Below are 20580 nucleotides of genomic sequence, written 5' to 3' on the forward strand. Positions count from 1 at the left end.
TGGTCCATTTAAAAGAGTGACAAAAACGAACAACTTTATTAACTAGCCTAATTACTCTGATGAGATCAATTACTCGAGAAACAGGTGAGGAGAGGGACCCAAAGGCACGGCAGCAGCGCACCGAAGCCTCAAAAACCGCCCTCGGGCAGCGAGTAGACGGAAGTGCCGCTGAAGCCATTACAAAAATGGTGTCTCCCGCGCTTTCCTTTCTTCCCGGCTGCGGCTTAAAATGGCGTCTCCTGCGCTGCTGCCAACGCCGCTCTCTGCGGTCCTTGTGGCAATGGCAGCGCCTCGCATTTTCCTGCGCGCCTCTCTCCCCCATTGACGCTGCTCGGCCCTTGACCACCGGCTGCGCTCTGCTCTCTCTCGCCTCTCTCCCCCGTTGACGCCGCTTGGTCCTGAACACCGGCTGCGCCCTGTGTGCTCTGCCCTCTCTCTCTCCCCCGTCGACGCTGCTCGGCCTTTTTCTGTGCCGCTCGGTCGGGCTCTAGCCCGTCGCTGTCCGGAAAGGGTCTGCGCAGTACCTGTTGCCAGCCCGTTTCGCTGGACCACCGTGACTGGAAAGCCAAGCCTGGCTCTCGACAGCCTCCCCTGCGATGCTCAAATCTCCGCTGGATGACTGGGCGGTTGCCCGTGGTCGACGCCTATGCTTCTGGACTCGACCTCCTTCCACTGTTCTCCAGGAGCGAATCCCTGGGAGGTGATGCAGAGTTGCAGGTCGGTTCGAACTTGCTCGTCGCCACTGTTACGTCCGTGTAATAATAAGAAAAGGACTGCAGAGAACGGTACAACAGGTGTTTACTCAACGTGGTTCAAACTGCAACTGAAACAACAGATTACTACTCAGCGTTATATACAGGTGTGGTCACTGCCAGTACTACAGTATACATGAGCTGTAGAAAGTAGTTCCCCCCTTAAAGGTACATACATTACAATATCTATCCCCCTGAATATACTGTCCCCTACCACAACTATATTCCCTTTCACACACCCCAGTTAAATGGCCTCCTGCACCATGGTGCCATGGTCAACTTGCTCATCCATCCTGCAGGCTTTTCCCTCATCCACACAAGCAGCAAGAACCTCATGCAGTTGTGGCACACTACCTGCACTGCCATCCCTGTATGACCTTGTTTATTTAATTACATTTAATTAAATTTGTAATTAGGTAACTTAGTTTACAGTGTAGTTTCTTGACTACTTACTTGATCTAGATTAAGTTATGGGTACTGAAATTAAATATCTACCTATAACACAAAGCACTACAAGTAGTGTAGGCAAAAAGCAGCAACTCCTTCGCCCTCTTCTCCAAATTCCCACTCTTTCCAAATTCCCAAATAAAACACTGTTTAAGTCCACTCCATTTTAATCCCGCTCTGTGCAGACCATTCTGCAACTTCGGTGTACACTGAAAACAGTTCAATGGAAAAGAGAATCGGACGGGGTGTATAATCCGCGGCCGATCCACCTCTGCCGGTTTTATGCACACACCGAAGTTGAAGGTTCCAGTGATTGTCTTTCGTGTGGAACTTTGTCAAATGCCTTTTGGAAGTGGAAGGGCTTTTCGTAGCTCACTTGGGTAGTCACTTCTGGAGGTCGGTCAGGATTTCAAGTCGCAAAGACCCCCTCCCGCCTCCGCTTTGCTATTTGCAGGGGTATGTTCCCCATAATAAAAGAATACTTTTTCAAAAATGGCAAAGAAATTTCTGAAAAGACTTTTATAAATAGAACAAACAAAAAAATCCCCTTTGACTTTCCATCACCTTTAATGACTTCTCATTTTTTGAAATCACTTCTTAAATTAAAACTCCCAACAGAAGTCTGTTGTTGTCTGAGGTAAAGTACTGGTGCAGAGGGTTCGGAATGATTGACGATAAGGGCGCCCAATTATTGCCAACAGTGAGTGACTGACACTGGTGCTGTTGGAGTGCGGCCTGGCCTGTCAGCGAGGGGCAGAGGCGGGGCTGTCAACTGCCGAGTGGTTTGGCAGAAGGCGCTGAACTAACCCAGGGGAGAATCTGAGGGAGCCGCTAGGGGAAAGCTGAAGCGCACTGCTCCAGTCCCGCTCTCACCTCACCATGACAATACACAACTCTCGAACTCACGCAGCCAAAACACAGATGGCATGTCTGGTCAAGGTAAGGGCTTTCAGAATAGGCTGGTCAGGGACTTGGTGCTTGAGTCAGAATGAAGGTACTTGCTGTCCGAGCTGGGCAGCTGAGGGACAACAAACAGTTTGCAATTGATTTATGTCAGTCGGGAATTTCTTTTTTCAGCCGGTGAATTTTTTTTTAAAAAGGTGCTGGAGGGTTTGTATTTTGTGTATCTACAATAAATCAGTTAAAAGTTGGGTTAATGCAGCAAACTGGCATCACTTCAGGGATTTGGTGGAGAAAAAGATTCGCTGGTTCAAAATTGGATGTTAAATCCGCGAACTTCTCACATAAATCCGTGGAGAAAACGAGTTATTCTCAGATCGATGCGGATCACTCCGACTGTAGCAGTCACCCTATCCCTTGGTGGGTTAACTTGCAGCAGAGAACTGCTTGCGTAAGAACTCTTAATTGTAATGTGTAATATTGGTATATAAGAGTAAAGATGTATTAGATTTCGGCTTTCCCTTTTATAGCTGTATTTTTATATATCTCTGTTTTTATTTGCTGCTGACTGTTACCTTGCAGATGGAGAAAGTGATAGTAGCCATGCAAGACCCTGACATAGGCATTAAGATGAAAAGCCAAAGACTTCTAATTACTGCTATCCCCCACGCAATGACTGGTAAGAACTTGGACAAATACTGGATTCATTGTATGGGTTCATTAATGGATTCTGACCAGGCTCACCTATCATTTCTCTTTAAAGGTGGTTTGGATTATCCCACCTTTTTGAAGAATAATAATAAACATAACCACATCTCATGAGTATTTTTGGAACTGTTGCAGAATCTATATGTGTAGCTAAGATCTTGGGAGTAATTCTCACCTTCACCACTTTGGGTGGTAAACTGGTGAGGTGGATCCCCTCCCCCAAACCCCTTTGAGAATCCGCTGATTTTCATCTCATTGATTTCAGTAGAAATGAAAATCGGGCGGGTTCTATAACAGGCCGGTGATCCGCTGGGCCAGTTTAACACTCAAGCTGTGATGGTGAAATTCCCCCCCTTATGTTTTATATAACACACAAAATTACTTCAGCAGGTTCTTACTGATTTTCTTTCATTTTATTTAATTATAATAATACAATAAGTTATAAGTGATTGTGGAATCAACCTAAAACAAATTTTTAAATGAATGTTTGTGCTTGTTAAGGTGAGGAATGGAACACCTTACACTGTCAACATTAAGCACTCCCAGGTCAGTAGCGATGCATTTATGCTATAAGTGCTGGTGCAAAGACGGTTAGGCTTCAAGCTAACTCTTAACTTGTGGGCAGAATTTTACATGGCCCTGTACCAGGGGTGGGGCCTTACAGGCAGCGAGTGGCTTTTTGGAGAATTGGCGACTTTCCCTTTTAGAGCTGTATTTTTATATCTCTGTTTTTATTTGTTGCTGACTACTACCTTGCAGATGGAGAAAGTGATAGTAGCCATGCAAGACCCTGATATAGGCATTAAGATGAAAAGCGGAGAATTACCACTGACCTACATTGGCTCCCGGTTAAGCAACGCCTTGATTTCAAAATTCTCATCCTTGTTTTCAAATCCCTCCATGGCCTCGCCCCTCCCTATCTCTGTAATCTCCTTCAGCCCCACAACCCCCCGAGATTTCTGCGCTCCTCTAATTCTGCCCTCTTGAGCATCCCTGATTATAATCGCTCCACCTTTGGTGGCCGTGCCTTCTGTTGCCTAGGCCCTAAGCTCTGGAATTCCCTGTCTAAATCTCTCTACTTCTCTCTCCTCCTTTTAAGACACTCCTTAAAACCTACCTCTTTGATCAAGCTTTTGGTCATCTGCCCTAATTTCTCCTTATGTGGCTCGGTGTCACTTTTTGCCTTTTAATACTCCTGTGAAGCACCTTGGGATGTTTTACTACGTTAAAGGTGCTATATAAATACAAGTTGTTGCTGTGTCTCATCTGCAATTTTTCATCCATTAATGCCAATGGACAAAAAATCACAAGCAATGCACCTGCAATTTTCTGATAAGCCACCTGATGCATACATGACCCCACCAATGCCTCAGAATCTCAAAAGTTATGTCTGTGTAGTATAAATCGAGCGTTATGGCCTAACTGCAGGGACTGGCATTACGTTTTGCTCCCAGTATCAGATCGGGTCCTAACTTCATATCCGGTTGGATTCCACTGCTACAGGAATACTGTATACCCCCAAAACATGCTTCAGCCTGAAAGAGTACCCCCAATTGTATCGGTGTGGCATTTTTCCTTTTCCCCACACTAGCCTGTGGCTTATGTGAGTGTGATTAGGTAATCTTATACTGTGGGCCCAAGCCTACTGGGAAAAGGACTGAGACTATACAAACCCATTTCACATTGGACCCTTGCATCCACCAGACCAGACACAGGAGATTTTCATTGGGCTGATTTTGAACCCTGCCTCTTGAGGTGAAAGGTCTGGGTCACTATCTAACCCATTACACTAGTCATCAGTTTTTTAAAGATTATTTAATACAAAATGACAGTAGTCCCCCAAAAATTAATATAAGACTTTGTGAATCAAGCAAACTATTACACCTGGATGATAGATTTCGATGTAAGTGGAGGAGAGCCATGTAGTGTTACTGTGGAAAGCAGTTTAGAAGTGGCTTCATGTTTGAGGGGTGCTGAAACCTGAACCAGTTTATTCGTACTGTGCTCCAGCTAAAAATGTGATACTATTTCTGTGACCCCATTTGCTACAACAAGAAAGCAGTAATAGAAATTATACCTAGCTGTAAATTTGCATTTTTGCATTCCACTGAATGCTTCCTTTCCAGTTGAAAATGTAGTGAAATATAATTAAATGATGGCCCTGAATTTGCGGTCGGAGGCGTACCAGAAGAATACACCACCGAACCGAAAAAAAAAAAAAAATCTGAACATACCTGATGTCTCCGGAGCTTCAGAGTCTTTGGGTCCTGGGCCTGCGGGCATACGCCTGCGTAAAGGCCCACGGATCCCAGGGGCGCATGCGGTTCGAAAACCTCCCTGGGATCACGTGGGCCAGGTCAAACAATCAAAAAGGGGGAACCCTATGATGCTTATGGGGATTCCATTTACATATGGAATCCCCCCACAAGCTTAATCGAAATCCCCAAATAAATATGAATTCACACCAAATAAAAATAAATGTTCCCATGTTTAAAATTAATTAAAAGACCCTTTAATTATAAGCATTTAAAATAAAAATGTAATTGTTTGAAAAATAAATGTAACCATTTAAAAACAGGACAAAATTTACCTAAAATGAATTTTAACTATGTTTATGTTTTAATCATTTAAAAACATTTATTTTAGATTTATTTTAACCCGTATGCTGGTAAAGGAAGGCCCTACGCCAGCTTTTACCAGGCGTAAGGGTTTCGTGGGCATTCGCTGGGCAGTAGTTGGACAAATAGCCCAACCCTGTGCCAGCGAAAGTGTTTCTGCAGCAGATGTGAAGGATCGGTCAATGTGAATGTGGAAACCCAGGGCTTACGGGGTCATTCTGAAGACTTACAAAGGCGTATGTGTGTATGCCGTCATCGGCCCCGCAAAATCCGGGCCATTGTAATTTAGAGAGGTCCATCTTATATTTCAGAAAATGTAAAATCTACCTGAATCTATAATTTCACTCCTTTTCTTTGTTTAGCTTTTTTTTTCATCCTCCAGCCCCTCTTTTGCTCTCAGCAGTGACTCATGTTAAGGTGCAGTTCCATAGATGGCAGTGGCCCCCTTGTCTAAGTGAGCACTGTTTATGCAAGAGGTCTGCACTGAAAGTCAACAGAGTACAGGATGAGGTGGGGGCAAGGTTGTCATAGCTGACCCTAATCCTCGCCTTCAATCCACTTCCAAATGCAAGCAGAGCCCAGAGCCACCATAGGGATCACTGGTAGCTATCAGGAGCAGGAAGTTGGGCGTATTCTTCTTCTTTCCTAGTTTGGGGATACTGAGGCCATGTGTGGAGGCCATCACTGCTGCTCCAGCTGAGGCTGACTCAGCAAAGACTGGGATAAAGCCCAAGAGACACTGGCTGTTATGGCTCAGTGCATTTACTCAGTGAGTCGTGGAGGGAGGAGATCTTTCTAACTACTTTAATGCTAAATAGTCCTTATAATTGTACACTGCGCATTATTTTCCACTAAGTAACTTACTTTTACTTAAATATCCTGATTTATAAAAATGGGATAAAAGTATGATGGTGGTTTATTTTATCTTATCCTAATTCATGAAAACATGGAAGAATCAGAAACAAAATCAGAGGCTTAAAATATATTGCAGAATAGAATTAATATTATTGCATTAGTATTTTAACAAACTTTAAAGAATACTTAGAAATAGGTAGTTTTTTTTAAAGTCTTAAGTAATATACTGTCGTGTATCATGGCCTATCTTTATTATTGGAACATTTGATTAAGCTACCATGCTTACAGAATTAATGAAAAAAAAATCTCCCCTCCTCATTGGGACAGTCTTGGTACTGCACCCATGTGGCCATTGTGTAAGTATTGTCCAAGAGAATATCACAGCCAAACCCAGCATTCAATTATGTGCACTTCCAGTAGGGGTCACTGGATAGCAATCAGGAGCAGGCTGTCTGGTGCCTTTTTCCCCTCGCTAACCCAAGGTGAACAAAACTAATTGTAGTGCTCCAACCACCTCATTCATTGAGATCAGCTAACTCAGCACAGATCCAGGATCAAATCTGGGACCTTCATGCTCTATCTGACTCAGCTACTCACTAGATAAACTCACTGAGCTGTCAATGAGCCTCACACGTTTACATATGCCATACATAGAAGAGACTTTTACTCTAACATCTGGTGCTCTATTTAATTGTATGAAAAGTACAGTGAATATACAAGGATGATTTTTCAAATGTCCACTCTGAGTGGAATGCTTCCCATGTTTTCTGCCATTTAATGGCACTCATGATTTCCCAATATTCACTCCTTGTGGATGAGACTCTATGCTAAGAGGGCACATTTGGAAAATGGGTCCAATTAGCACCACATTGCAGTATATTTGAATATATTTCATACAGAACAAATTCTTGAAGTCATGCCAGTTTAATCCAAAATTCTTGGATTAGCACACTGGGCATTAGTGACTATGGTGAGCAACAGGTGAGAATTAAATAGTGGAGATATGGGGATGAATAAATATTTTGGGGTTTTGTTTGATTACTTTCTATCAGGAGGTTCTAAAATTTTTTTAAAAGTATAGCTTTGGACTGGGAACCTGGATTTCCCTGTGGGAGTCCCTCTATTTCTTTGTTATGAAGAGGATGAGAACTGGAAGAGGATGAGAACTGGAAGAGGCTGGCTTGGAGGCACTCTGAGTGAGAATGTGGACATACCCACTCGACAGGGTTTACAGATGAAGAAGTTCTTATTTAGACTTCTCTGCAAGTCACTGTGTCAGAGTGCTGTGCTTCCCCTGAAGGCTACTGGAGAGATATGAAGAGCTATGCCAGCTGCTGACTGAAGATCTGCATCCTAGTTCCATTGAGGAACAGCATTGTCTCTACTAGTCTACATCATTGCTGCCTTGAATTTCTTTGCTTCTGGATCCTTCCAGGCAGCATCAGGTGACCTTTGCCATATTAGTTAGGAAGCAGTTCATTAGTGTATTAAGAGAAACAAAGAGAGATAGCTACACAGTTCTACAGACTGGCAAGGCTCCCACAGGTGTGAGGAGCAATTGACTGAATGCATCTGGCACTGAAAGCCACATATGACAACCCCCTCAAATTCATGAAAGACTTTCATTTCCATTAATGTGTAGTTAATGTGCGCTGATAATCACCTTATACTGCACGTAAATGTCCACTACCCAGGAAGCTGGCATGGAACTTTCATCCTGCACCAATCCAACATACCAGAGCTTGATGACCAATGTTCTGTTTAAGCTGCACGGCCGCTCAGTGCTCTGGAGGTCCCGTGCAGCCAGCTCCGCGGCTTCTAAATGGAAAAACCGTGCCTGCAAGGAATTTTGAATTGGCCACGCAGCCCGTTAAAGCGGCCGCGCAGCCCCCAAAAAATTAGAGGGAACATTGCTGATGACTCAAAGCCATGTATCAGGATGGTTGCATATTCATCAGGGCTATCCCATTCACTCGTAGCTGATGTCATCAGTAAGGCTTCCACAACAGTGGGGGACAACAGATATAATTAGGCCCATGCAGCTATCAGAATTATGATAGACTATAGGCATTCTGAAGTTTCTATTCAGTTGCCTGGATGAGCTAGGTCAGACCCTGCAATATAGTATAGCCAGAATCACTAGATTGTTGCACAATGCATAACAATGAATAAAGGCTTGCTGCTTCTGGAGCCAGAAAACGATGATAGGGGGGGTTAGGGTGAGGACCTACCTCCCTCGTCGCAACTTGAGGGGTTAGATTTTTGCTTAGGCCACCCCATGTAAATGGGAGTGGTAGTGCCCCAAATTGGCTTACTACCCCATTTACCCCAGCGCTCCAGCCATCACCATCTTCGACAGGACCTAGCACTGCACAGCCAAAATGCCCACGTGTTTCAAGTACAGGTAGTAGACATGAGAAGCTGAGAGAGATGGTGAGGTCGGAGGAAAGATGGCAAGAGAAAGTTGGTAAAAGCTGGAAAATGCTTATCATGGGTAATGTCAGCTTTATCTGCTTTTCCAAAGGTTTTCAAATGCCATTAACACTTCGCCACTACTTCTTTAAGGGGGAATGTTACTGTGTGGGCAACTAACCAAATTTGTCTGTGTTTCACAATGTAGGCAAAGCCTTGCAGGAAGAGGCTGGCCTCTCCATGACCACCCAGGTATTTCCAGATCAGTATCTGCTGGCATGCTCAGAGCCTTAACCATTGGCACTTTATCACCAACTCTGTCATGGAATCTTACCTACGCAAGCACCAGTACAAAGACACTCACTCGGGAGGAAGTATTTGTGAGGCTCCTCCTGGCCCCACAAAAACTTAGCTTTGGGCTTCTCTTTGGCACATGTTCCTTCCAGTTCTGTCCTAAAATGGCAATTGCAGTCCTATGTATGTCATAGGATCCCGATTTGTATATTAAAAAGCCCCCTAATTTCAACTAATCCTCACCTACCTTCTATAACTTTAGATGTCTTACACTCTGAGGAAGTTGTCCAGCTCCCTTGTGAACACCTGTACCGAATCCATACTTACTGCACTTTTTGGCATTCTATTCTAGAGGTTTATGATGATGAAAAGAATTACTTCCTAGCATCTAGCCTAACTCTTAAGTTTTTATATTTTGTACTGATGCCCTTTAGTCTTCCCATCCATATTTGGCTCAAATAAACTATCCATCTGAACAGAATGAATTCTCCATCATGTTAAAGACTTCAATCAGGTAATGTTGATATCTGCATTTTTCCATTCAAAAGAAAACATGTTTCCTGAGCCTCTCCTGATAACTAACAGCCTTAAGACTAGGCAGCATTCTGATGGTGCTATTCTATGGCCATCTCCAAGGTTTTCTAGACAGTTTTCTAGATATGCTAGTACCAAGGCAGTGTATAAGGCAAGATATGTATTTCTAGTTTTATATTTAACTGTCCTGGCTATACACACTAACACACTATTCGCTTCCTCTATGATCCTGCAATACTGATCGAATCATAGATTGGTTGCAATTTTTTTTCCTTCAGGTATTTATCCAATTCCCTTTTGAAAGCCACGATTGAATCTGCCTCCACCACCCTTTTAGGCAGTGCATTCCAGATCCTAACCACTCGCTGTGTAAAAAAAGTTTTTCCTCATGTCGTCTTTGGATCTTCTGCCAATCACCTTCAATCTGTGTCCTCTGGTTCTCGACCCTTCTGCCAATGGGAACAGTTTCTCTCTATCTACTCTGTCCAGACCCCTCGTGATTTTGAACACCTCTATCAAATCTCCTTTCAATCTTCTCTGCTGTAAGGAGAACAATCCCAGCCTCTCTAGTCTATCCACGTAACTGAAGTCCCTCATCCCTGGAACCATTCTTGTAAATCATGGACCTTCAGTGTTTTGTGATGTATGACTCTTGGGTCCTTCTCCTGCTCGGCAGCATTAGTGAGTAACTCTAAATGGTTTGCACATGCCTGGAATTACCCAGCCAAATACATCACAGTGCATTTATCACATTGAAGGATATTTGCTGCACAACGGCCCATTTCCCGTTACTTCTATATGAGCCTGCACTGCCTTTATTTCATCTTTGTGTCATCTGCAAACTTAAGAATTCTTTCCTCAATTCTTTCATCCAAATCATTGATAATGATGGTGAGGAGCAATAGTTCCAACACAGGTCCCTGTGGGATTCCACTAATGACTGAACCCCGCACAGAGATGCTACCATTAATAACTACCCTTTGCCTATGTGAATGCAATCAATTTGCTATCCAACATATAATCTTGCCAATCCTGCTGGATGAGACCTTAATTAATAGCCTTCTAGAGTCATAGAATCTTACAGCATGGAAGGAGGCCATTCGGCCCATCGTGCCTCTTGAAAGAGCCGTCCAATTTAGTCCCACACCCCAGCTTTTTCCCCATAAACCTGCAAATTAGTTCTCTTCAAATACATGTCCAATTGTCTTTTGAAAGTCCTATGGAATCTGATTCCACCACCCTTTCAGGTAGTGTGTTCCAGATCTTAACAACCCTCTGTGTGAAATAATTTCTCCTCATTTCCCCTCTAGTTCTTTTGCCAATTAATTTAAAACAACGACCCACTTGCCAGATTAAACAGTTTCTCCCTACTTTCTCGATCAAGATCCCTCCTAATTTTGAATACCTCTTTTAGGTCTCCCCTTAACCTTCTCTGCTCTAAGGGGAACAATCCCAGTTTCGCCAATCTCTCCACGTAACTGAACTCCCTCATCCCTGGTATCATCCTGGCAAACCGCCTCTGTACCCTCTCCAAGGCCTTGACATCCTTCCTATAGTGTGGTGCCCAGAACTGAACACAATACTCCAGCTGAGGCCTAACCAGTGATTTGTAAAGATTTAGCATGATCATCTTGTTTTGTATTCAATGCCCTATTTAAAAGCCAAGTATCCCATACACTTTCTTACCCACCTTATCAACTTGCCCTGCCACTTTTAAAGATTTGTGAATATGCACCCCCAGGTCACTCTGCATTTGTGCCCTGCTCAAAACCACACCATTTAGATTATACTGCCTCTGTGTTGTTTCTCCCAAAGTGCATCACTTAACACTTATCCACATTAAATTGCATCTGCCATGTATCTGCCCATTTCACCAGTCTGTCTATGTCCGCCTGATGTCTGCTACTATCCTGCTTAGAAAACTTGGCAACGTAGTAAATAGTATCATCTGCAAACTTCAAAATTGTACCCCCTGTACCCAAGTCCAGATCATTTATATATAACAAGAAAAGCAATGGTCCTAATACCGACCCCACTGCATACTTCTCTCCAGTCAGAAAACATCCGTTCATCTCTACTCTCTGCGTACTATCCCTTAGCCAATTATGTACTCAAGTTACCACTGTCCCTTTAATACCATGTGCTGCTATTTTCCGTTATGAGGTACTTTTATCGAATGCCTTTTGACAATCCATATATACAACATCTACCGCACTGCCTTCATCAACTGTCTGTTACTTCATCAAAGAACTCAATCAGGTTAGTTAGACACAATTTACCTTTAACAAATCTGTGCTGGCTGTCCTTTATTAACCCATGCATCTCCAAGTGAGAATTAATTTTGTCCTTGACAATGGTCTCGAAGTTTTCCCACCACTGACGTTAGACTGATTGGCCTGGAGTTACCAGGTTTATCCCTCTCCCCTTTTTTTGAATAAGGGTGTAACATTTACAATCCTTCAGTCCTCTGGCACCACTCCCCTATCCAAGCAGGATGAATGATAATCATAATCATAATCAACTTTATTGTCATTGTTAGTGCACAAGTGCAGTACAACGAAATGTAGGCTTGCAGCTCCCGAGAGTGTACATTTAGATTAAGACATTTAAACATTCAACATTCATTTGGCTTGTAATACATTAACATAAACATTATAAAGTGCATTGGCAGATGTGCAGGCTTTAGTGTTTATTTGTGGCGTTCAGTAGGATGACAGATTGTGGTCATAGCTTCTGCTATCTCCACCCTAACTTCCCTCAGCAACCTAGGATGCATCCCATCTGGACCAGGTGATTGTTAACTTAGAGTGATGCCAACCTATTTAGCACCTCTCTATTTATTTTTATCCTTGGTGTGGAGATGCCGGTGTTGGACTGGGGTGGAAAAATATAAGAAGTCACACAACACCAGATTATAGTCCAATAGTTTTATTTGAAATCACAAGCTTTCGGAGCGCTGCTCCTTCGTCAGGTGAAGTGGAGAGATGCATAAAGACACAGCTTATATAGTCAGAGAATAATGCCAGATGATTACAGGTAATCTTTCTAACTGCCATTTATCACACCTCGGCAGAGAGATAATCACAGCAATCAAAGGTGTGAATGGTGTCCAAACAGGTCAGTCAGGAAAACATTACATCAAAGAACAATGAGGTGGGGTCACAAGGGGTCAAATGTTGCAGATGCTGGGGTCTGTATGAAAAACAAAAAAACAGACAAAAAAAACATTTTTTTTGCTGGAAATCACAGCAGGTCCGGCCGCATCTGTGTAGAGAGAACAAGCCAATGACGACGCGAGTCTGGATGACCCTACGTCAGGTGGGGTTACATGTAGCGTGACATGAACCCAAGATCCCGGTTGAAGCCGTCCTCATGAGTGCAGAACTTGGCTATCAGTTTCTGCTCTACGGTTTTGCGTTGTCGTGTGTCTCGAAGGCCACCTTGGAGAATGCTTACCCGAAAATCAGAGGCTGAATGTCCTTGACTGCTGAAGTGTTCCCCGACTGGGCGGGAACACTCCTGCCTGGCGACTGTTGCGCGGTGTCCGTTCATCCGTTGTCGCAGTGTCTGCATGGTCTCGCCGATGTACCATGCTCCGGGGCATCCTTTCCTGCAACGTATGAGGTAGACAACATTGGCCGAGTCACATGAGTATGTACCATGTACCTGGTGGGTGGTGTCCTCACGTGTGATGATGGTATCTGTGTTGATGATCTGGCATGTCTTGCAGAGGTTGCCGTGGCAGAGTTGTGTGGTGTCGTGGTCGCTGGTCTCCTGAAAGCTAGGTAATTTGCTGCGAACGATGGTCTGTTTGAGGTTAGGCGGCTGTTTGAAGGCGAGTAGTGGAGGCGTGGGGATGGCCTTAGTGATGTGTTCGTCATCATCGATGACCTGTTGAAGGCTGCAAAGAACGTGCCGTAATTTCTCCACTCCGGGGAAGTACTGGACGACGAAGGGTACTCTGTTGGTTGTGTCCCATGTTTGTCTTCTGAGGAGGTCTATGCGATTTTTTGCTGTGGCCTGTCAGAACTGTTGATTGATGAGTCGAGCGTCATATCCCGTTCTTACGAGGGCGTCTGTAGGTGTCCATCGCGTTCCTCCTTGTCTGAGCAGATCCTGTGTATTCGCAGGGCTTGTCCATAGGGGATGGCTTCTTTAACGTGGTTAGGGTGAAAGCTGGAGAAGTGGAGCATCCTGAGGTTGTCCGTGGGCTTGCGGTAGAGTGAAGTGCTGAGGTGTCCGTCTTTGATTGAGATTCGTGTGTCCAAGAATGAAACCGATTCTGAGGAGTAGTCCATGGTGAGTTTGATGGTGGAACGCGATGGACACCTACAGACGCTGAAAGATGCCCTCGTAAGAACGGGATATGACGCTCGACTCGTCGATCGACAGTTCCGACGGGCCACAGCAAAAAATCGCATAGACCTCCTCAGAAGACAAACACTGGACACAACCAACAGAGTACCCTTCGTCGTCCAGTACTTCCCCGGAGCGGAGAAACTACGCCATGTTCTTCGCAGCCTTCAACATGTCATCGATGATGACGAACACCTCACTAAGGCCATCCCCACGCCTCCACTACTCGCCTTCAAACAGCCGCCTAACCTCAAACAGACCATCGTTCGCAGCAAATTACCCAGCTTTCAGGAGAACAGCGACCATGACGCCACACAACCCTGCCACGGCAACCTCTGCAAGACATGCCAGATCATCAACACAGATACCATCATCACACGTGAGGACACCACCCACCAGGTACATGGTACATACTCATGTGACTCAGCCAACGTTGTCTACCTCATACATTGCAGGAAAGGATGCCCCGGAGCATGGTACATTGGCGAGACCATGCAGACACTGCGACAACGGATGAACGGACACCGTGCAACAATCGCCAGGCAGGAGTGTTCCCTCCCAGTCGGGGAACACTTCAGCAGTCAAGGACATTCAGCCTCCGATCTTCGGGTAAGCATTCTCCAAGGCGGCCTTCGAGACACACGACAACGCAAAATCGTAGAGCAGAGCACGGTGGCATAGTGGTTAGCACTGTTGCCTCACAGCGCCAGGGACCCGGGTTCGAATCCAGCCTCGGGTGACTGTCTGTGTGGAGTTTGCACATTCTCCCCGTGTTTGCGTGGGTTTCCTCCGGGTGCTCCGGTTTCCTCCCACAGTCCAAAGATGTGCGGGTTAGGTTGATTGGCTATGATAAATTGACCCTTAGTGTTTGGGGGATTAAATACGTGGGGTTACGGGGATAGGGTGGGAATATGTGTTGGTGTAGGGGTTATGGGGATCGGGTGGGATATGTGTCGGTGCAGGCTCGATGGGCCGAAATGGCCTCTATCTGCACTGTGGGGTTTCTGTGATTCTGTGAAACTGATAGCCAAGTTCCGCACTCATGAGGACGGCCTCAACCGGGATCTTGGGTTCATGTCACGCTACATGTAACCCCACCTGATGTAGGGTCATCCAGACTCGAGTCGTCGTTGGCTTGTTCTCTCTACACAGATGCGGCCGGACCTGCTGTGATTTCCAGCAAAAAAAATGTTTTTTTGTCTTTTTTTGTTTTTCATACAGACCCCAGCATCTGCAACATTTGACCCCTTGTGACCCCACCTCATTGTTCTTTGATGTAATGTTTTCCTGACTGACCTGTTTGGACACCATTCACACCTTTGATTGCTGTGATTATCTCTCTGCCGAGGTGTGATAAATGGCAGTTAGAAAGGTTACCTGTAATCATCTGGCATTATTCTCTGACTATATAAGCTGTGTCTTTATGCATCTCTCCACTTCACCTGACGAAGGAGCAGCGCTCCGAAAGCTTGTGATTTCAAATAAAACTGTTGGACTATAATCTGGTGTTGTGTGACTTCTTATATTTTTATCCTATCCAATATCTCTACTCTCCCTCCTCTAGTCCAACATTAACTTAATTCTCTTCTTTTGCAAAGTACTGATTCAGTACTTCAGTCACGCCCTCTGCCTCCAAGAAAATGTCCTTTTTTGTCCCTAATAAGCTCCACCATTCCTTTACCTATCCTTTTATTTTTTATATGTTTATAAAAGATTTTTTACCCGCTAATCTTTTCTCCTACACTCTTTGCTTTTCTGAATGAGTACTTTGCATCATTTAAAGAAATAATTCATAATTCGCAACAAATATGCATTCCCTTAACGAATAAAAACACCACGGGGAAAAATGGTCCAACCATGGCTAACAAGAGAAATTAAAGAAAGTATTAGATTAAAGGAAGAGGCTTATAATGTTGCCAAAATATGCAGTAAGCCTGAGGATTGGGAGGATTTTAGAATTCAACAAAAGAGGACCAAGAAATTGATAAAGGGAAAATAGAATAAGAGTAAACTAGTGAGAGACATAAAAACAGACTGTAAAAGCTTCTATAGGTATGTAAAAAGGAAAAGATTAGTGAAAGTAAATGTGAGTCCCTTACAGGCTGAGACAGGAGAAATTATAACGTGGAATATGGAAATGGCAGAGAAATGAAACAAATATTTTGAGGGAGAAATTCGGCTGGTTAGTGCCTGGCGGGGATTCTAATGAAATAGTGCTAGGGCGAGGCAAATCCAGTCACCCTTTAGCGCCGCTGCTAACAGTTAGTGCCTGGAGCTTTGGCGCTAGGCAGATCATGATGTTAGTGAGCGTGCAACACTCACTCAGCGCCCAGTCTCCCATATTGATTATCGCCCCCTGCCTTAGCACCTCGCCCTGATAACGACAGGAAGAGGAGGCGTGAAGCAGGTGGATGGCGGCTCCAGGGGCAATATTTAAAGAAATCTGTCACAGCTGTCAGGTTAGTGCTGTTTCACTGCTTCCTTGTCAGTTTGAGATTGAATTAAACTCTTGCACAGTCATTTAAAGGCTCTTTAGTATCAGGATTGTTGTGGTTACTAAAAATTTGTTACATTTATTCTGACAAAATTTCAAAGTGCTACACATCGTTACTTTAATGGGGGACTGTACTGGCAGTCGACCTCGCCCTCCAGGATCTACTGGTATGTTGGCCTTTATTACAAGAGGATTTGTTTATAAGAGTAAAGACATCTTACTGCAATTATATAGGGCCCTGGTGATACTGCACCTGGAGTATTGTGTACAGTTTTGGTCTTACCTAAGGAAGGATATACTTGCCATAAAGGGAATGCAATGAAGGTTCACCAGACTGATTCCTGGGATATGGAGTTTGTCCTTTGAGGAGAGATTGAGTAGACTACGCCTATATTCTCTGGAGTTTAGAAGAATGAGAGGTGATCTCATTGAAATGTACAAAATTCTTACAGGCCTTGACAGGGTACTTGTAGGGAGGATGTTTCCTCTGACTGGGGAGTCTAGAACCAGGGGTCACAGTCTCAGAGTAAGGGGTCGAACATTTAGGACTGAGATGAGGAGAAATTTCTTAATTGAGGGTGGTGAATCTTTGGCATTCTCTACCCCAGAGGGCTGCGGAGGCTCAGTTGTTGAGTATATTCAAGACAGAGATCAATAGATTTTTGGATATTAAGGGAATCAAAGGATATGGGGATAGTGCAGGAAAGTGGAGATGAGGTAGAAGATCAACCATGATCTGACTGAATGGTGGAGCAGACTCGAGGGGCCGAATAGCCCCTACTCCTGCTCCTATTTCTTACATTCTATGTTATGTTCAATTTCTGCCTGGTTTTCTGCTGTATTTTGTATCTGACATTTGTCATAAACCACCCTTTTTCTGTTTTATTTTAACCTCTACTTCCTCTGTCATCCAGGGAGCTCTGGCTTTGGGTGCCCCATCTTTCCTCCTTTTGGGAGTATGCTTGGTTTGTACCCGAACTATCTCCATCTTTGAAGGCCTGCTGTTTCTCATTTACTGTTTTGCTGGCCAATCTTTGGGCAGAATTTTGCGTGGGGTGGGGGGGTGATCGATGGTGGGTCTCTCACCTTGGTCCTCAGAATCTCACCACAATCAGCCCCAACACCAGCAGCACCAACAACACCAACCTTCTCTGCAATCAGCCGGTGCTGCACAGGACACAGGGCATCAGCACCCAACCACATTGTTGCCAGGGATGGCCTCACCATGGCCAGATTTGCTTCACTTGATGCTGTACACCCTGGCTGCCACATGATGTGCCAGGTTGGCACCACCCCACACCAACACCATAAAGCATTCCTACAATGCCCAAGTCATTCCTTTCACACTCCTCACCATTGTGGGGGGTACTGTTATGTCTCACCATTCACTGCAACTCACTAAGCAACTTCCAAAGGTGCACACAAATCTGCCCAAGAATGCAAAGTATTGAATATAAAGGTTTCAATGTTTGACAGCACATTAACAGAAACTTCACATGAACATTGGCTAAAACACTCAAGCGCCTATCCTTGTATGTTGTTAGTTGGTATGATTGGACTAGTGTGAGGGGTGGTTAGTGAGATGGGGAAGTGATAATGTAGACAGAGAGGGATGGGTGGAGGTGCAAGGTAAGTTCGTGTGAGTAAGGATGTGCAGGAGTAGGGTAGGGAAGGCAAAGTGATGGGGATGTGATGAGTGGTTTTGTACTAACATTTTGTCATCTACTGAGATCATTCAAAGGCTTGCGCCACTGCAGTCTGGTCCTCCTGACGACATCCCTGCTTGTGCCCTCCTCTGCAATCTGCAACCAGTCTGCGTTGGTCTCCTGGGGAGGTCTCTTCTGCCCATTGGAAGGGAAGAGGACCTCCCTGTATGCTGTGACTCCCTTCATAAGCATATAGAGGGAGTCATGGGGAGAGCCTGGGTGCAGCCGTGCACCTTTGTGCAGTGCTTGTCAGTGTTTGCAGCACCTCAATCAATTTGCACATGGCCCCTTTAAGGAAATGGGCTGATGACGCGTCATCAAATGACATCATCAGACCCGTTTCCTTCAATTGGCCATCAAACGTGCTGGACGGGCTTAACGAGCCCAATCAGGGGAAAATCATTTTGGACAGCAGGCTGGAACCGGCAGCGAGGCCGGGACCTGCAACGAGGTTGGTAAAATCCAGCCCTTTGTTTCCAGTCCAGCTGTGCTAGATCCCTTCTGAAATCACTGAAATTGGCCCTCTTCCAGTTGGGTATTTTCACCCTTGATTTTTCTTTGTCCCTTTCCATAACTACTTTAAACCTAGTTATATTATGATCACTATTGCCCAGATGTTCTCCCACTGCAACACACTCCACTTGCCCTACTTCATTCTCCAGCCCTGCATCCTTCCTCATTGGGCTAGAAACATACTGATTAAGGAAGTTTTCCTGTGCACATTTTAGGAATTTCCTGTGTGGCACTTTATTGGAAATCACGATGTACAATATCTACATTTACCTGAACCCTTTGTTTCCTGTCTGCGAACCAATTATCTATCCATAGTTACATTTCCTCTGATAGATACACCAAAACTTTTGTAACAAGCTTCCTGTGAGACACCTTATTCAATGCCTGCTGAAAATTTATATTAACTGCATCGACTGCACTCCTTGTATCTATCCAATTGGTAATTTCTTCAAAAGAAAACAGTTAAATTTGTCAAAAATAACTTTTCTTTAACAATTCCATGCTGGCTATTCTTTATTATTGCATGCATTTATAAATGTTCACTAGTTTTATCTCAAGTTATGGATGCATATGTTTGCCCATAATGGATGTTAATCTTACTAGACTATATTTATTCAGTTAGTCCTTCTTTCCATTCTTTCCACAGCTCTGCTGGTTTGTAACCCAGCAGTAGATAGTGTATTAAAAGGACTTTGCACAAAGTTTCGTTCTCCTCCTCCCTGAGGGGTAAGTACCTTATCTGTGCTTGGTGCCTGCCCCTGACAGCACAGCGGAGATCAGGACTTCATTTGGTGGAAAAGTACAAAATTATAATTAACGTCCTACCATTCTGTACTGTAACACATTGAAGTATCAACTCAATGTGCCACCCAGGCCTGGCAAAGTTCAAGGCTCGTTGGAAAGACTGAAGTTGTGAGATGTTATGTTACATTGTGTAGAAAGATATGTATTGAACACAACCCAAACCACACTTTAACTCGTTGGGGCAGTTCATGCTTTGTATACAACATATGGAATAAGTAAAATATTACTCATTATTATTATTATTGAACAGTTCACCTCGGACAGATCTTTATTGATTCTATCCTTTGTTCAGTGACATCAATCTTTGGAGTAAAGTATTTCAGTGCCACCATTCGACACTGTCGGCTCTTCTGTCGCCTAGATCTTGTGCTTTTCCCACTCTCCTGGCCACCTGGTACAGTGCTTGTCCAGACGTAATTCTAAGAGATGTTTCTACATCAGATGTAGAACATAATCAGAAGATATAAATTAAATGGCAAAAGTAATGTTTGAAGGAGCATTGACATTACCAGGGAAGTTTCTAAGGCAGAAAATAGATGCTGTTTCAGCCTTTTAGAACATTTCTTTCATTAATAGATTTTGGGTGCCCCAGGATGTTATATCATAGTGATAATAGACTCTGAGAATGCATTACTGGGCCCTAATGGATTTTTGAAAGATGATTATACTTTATGCTAAGGCAAACTCTAGTGTGGAATTTTGAAAACAAAAATATAAACCACTGCTAGTTCAATGTAAACCTATTTAAACAAAACCCATAATGTTAATTCCTTATAGGCTACTTGCAAATGGATTTTTTCCCTATTGGCTACATTTGATTTTTCAGAAAGCCCAAACCCAACATGAGAATTAAATGGGGTCAGACATAGGATAAATTATACCAAATTGTGGTGTAGAAATTAGATGACGCTATGCCAGTTTTACAGGTGTAAAATAGGTGCCAAAACGTCCAATATAGCATGCAGCGTGCACATGCACATTCCACGCAGGAACTGCGAAACCCGCCATATTGGTATATGCATCAAAGGAGGCATTTAGGATTTGCATCTGAAACAGGCATATGCAAATAAGGGGCCTAATGCTTTTTTGATGCCTTTTTTACCAAATTGGTTTATCTTGAACACAGTCGTCTCATTACCGGCTACCTTCAGGAAGACCAGGCCTGCATGTGGCCTAAACAGTGATCC

The 20580-nt window shown here is 44.0% G+C and overlaps 1 protein-coding gene across 1 annotated transcript in view; it reads left to right on the plus strand.

The window, feature by feature from the left end:
* The first annotated feature begins 1950 nt into the window (after positions 1–1950).
* rgs11 (regulator of G protein signaling 11) overlaps positions 1951–20580 on the plus strand; it is a 270546-nt gene continuing 251916 nt past the window's right edge. Inside the window, 2 exon segments of the mRNA XM_086000849.1 lie at positions 1951–2138; positions 2682–2778. Coding sequence (XP_085856975.1) covers positions 2079–2138; positions 2682–2778 — 157 coding nt within the window. The 5' untranslated portion in view covers positions 1951–2078.

This window comes from Somniosus microcephalus, chromosome 11 (genome assembly GCF_052327205.1).
Source record: "Somniosus microcephalus isolate GS21.2 chromosome 11, FLI_Smic_1.0, whole genome shotgun sequence".
NCBI lineage: Eukaryota > Metazoa > Chordata > Chondrichthyes > Squaliformes > Somniosidae > Somniosus > Somniosus microcephalus.